Genomic DNA, 1,902 nt, shown 5'->3' on the forward strand with positions numbered 1-1,902 from the left:
CGGGGTAGGGGAGAGGGGAGAGCCCCTGCTGCCGCCTGGGAGGAGCAGCAGGCAGGCCGTCTCGCTTCTCTCCCCACCCCGTCTGGCTGTGTCTGGTCTCCCGCTGCCTTCGCACGTGCTGTGCCTCTCCCCCGGGGTGGCCTTCCCCGTAGCTGCGTCCCAACGGGTCCACATCATCCTGGATACCTGGCTCTCTCCTGCTGCCAGCAAGCCTTGCCCCTTTGCGAAACCGATGCTTGCTGCTTCTGTCCCTGGAAGAGTTTTCACGGGCGCAACTGGTTCTTATCCACGAGCCCACTTTCAGGACGAGGCTGGCACGGGGGGCGCATCAGGGAGTGTTGACCACATTCAGCAGCAGACACGCACTAGGCCTCCATACCATTCCAAGCTTTGTGGGCAAAGCTTAGCCACAGTGTAACCCAAGATAACTCTGGGTCCTGCTCTCATGGGACTCAGTCAGGTGGAGGGAGACTGACCTGTCACCAACAGTAAGGCCCCAACACGGGTTGGGCTGCAGCGTTCGGGACGGGGCTCGGCCCCACCTAGGGGAGGGCTTCATGAGAGATGGCACTGGAGCTGGGCCTGGAGGAAGGCGGAGAAGCTGCTGGGAGGGGCTCACGGGGTCCAGGCTGAGGGAGCATACGACAAGGACTAGGGCCTCGAGGCGAGACGCTCGCCGTGCCACCGTGGACCTCGAGGGCTGGTGTGCAGCGTCCTTGCCCCTGGGCACTGCCGCGGCTCATGGGCTCCCCCGTCCCAGGCTGGCGGAGAAGAAGGCTTCCATTGGCTACACCTACGAGGACAGCACAGTGGCCGAGGTGGAGAAGGTGGCGGAGAAGCCAGAGGAGGAGGAGTCCCCAGCTGAGGAGGAGAGCAACTCGGATGAAGATGAGGTCATCCCCGACATCGGTGGGGTCCCCTCTCTGCCCTCCCCACCCCCGCAGTCCCTGGGCATCGTTTTCGTGTCTCGTCCCTCACCCTCTGTGGGGTGCCTAGTGCTCATGAGCCCCGTCTCTCCCTCCCCTGCTCCAGGGCCCGCCAGCCCCTGCTGTCCTCCCTGTCTCACCATGTGCTCCCGCTCCCTTGCGCTCTCCTTTCTCGTTTCTAGGACACCGCTTTATGAGACTGTCCCCACCTAGGTTCTGGCTCCGATCTCTTCTGCTTGGGTCAGCCTCTGTCTCTCCCTCCCCTTTCTCTCTTCTCGAAAACAAGCGTTGGTCCAGTTACGGAGCCATCCCTCACCCACCCTGCCGTTTGCCTGCCTCAGTACCTGTCGATCCCACCATGCACCGTCTCCCTCGCCCCCTCCCCCCAGCACTCTCTGCCGGCCGGTGACCTGCCCATGTGGGAAGCATCCGGCCCACTTCCATTTCCACATCGTGCATCCAGCTCCTAAACGCTCGTGACCCACACCTCTGCCTCCACCTTCCCTGTCAGTCCCCCGGTCACTCCTCCCTCCTCCCTCACTCCCTCCACACATCTTGCTCATCCATTCCACGGCTTGCTCAGGCCCTCATCTGTCACATCACCTGCCCACCCCCACCCCCACCATTTATTATGTCCACTCCTGGCCAAGCCCTGTGCCGGGCTGGGGACGCTGAGATGAGCTGACTCGTGCCCTCCCTCCTGAGGCCTCCCGTCCGGTGGGCGGCCCCCGTCCCCACCTCCCGGGGTACTACCCCTATTCCCCCTCCTCTGGCTCGGCTTCGACCCCTGACAGCCTTTCTCTTGGTGCAGACGTGGAGGTGGATGTGGACGAACTGAACCAGGAGCAGGTGGCAGATCTTAACAAACAGGCCACGACCTATGGCATGGCTGATGGCGACTTTGTCAGGTGAGGCCTCTGGCGACACCCCTACCCATGCTGGACCTGGCATCTCTGGTCTTACCCTTGGTACTAAC

At 63.0% G+C, this 1,902-nt stretch overlaps 1 protein-coding gene across 2 annotated transcripts; it reads left to right on the top strand.

Annotated features, from left to right (window-relative positions):
• The first annotated feature begins 6 nt into the window (after positions 1–6).
• Positions 7–1,896, top strand: LOC105310566 (CLK4-associating serine/arginine rich protein-like). Of its 2 annotated transcripts, none has more exons than XM_023526772.1 (2): positions 7–893; positions 1,738–1,896. In XM_023526772.1, exons 1-2 carry the CDS (start codon positions 558–560, stop codon positions 1,762–1,764), a joined length of 363 nt encoding a protein of 120 aa, XP_023382540.1. In that variant the 5' UTR covers positions 7–557; the 3' UTR covers positions 1,765–1,896. The 2 variants fall into 2 exon arrangements, with proteins under 2 accessions (XP_023382540.1, XP_011385025.1); XM_011386723.2 differs by having other exon boundaries at positions 7–909; positions 1,738–1,894.
• Positions 1,897–1,902: the final 6 nt, after the last annotated feature.

This window comes from Pteropus vampyrus, unplaced genomic scaffold, assembly GCF_000151845.1.
Source record: "Pteropus vampyrus isolate Shadow unplaced genomic scaffold, Pvam_2.0 Scaffold6279, whole genome shotgun sequence".
Taxonomy (NCBI): Eukaryota; Metazoa; Chordata; class Mammalia; order Chiroptera; family Pteropodidae; genus Pteropus; species Pteropus vampyrus.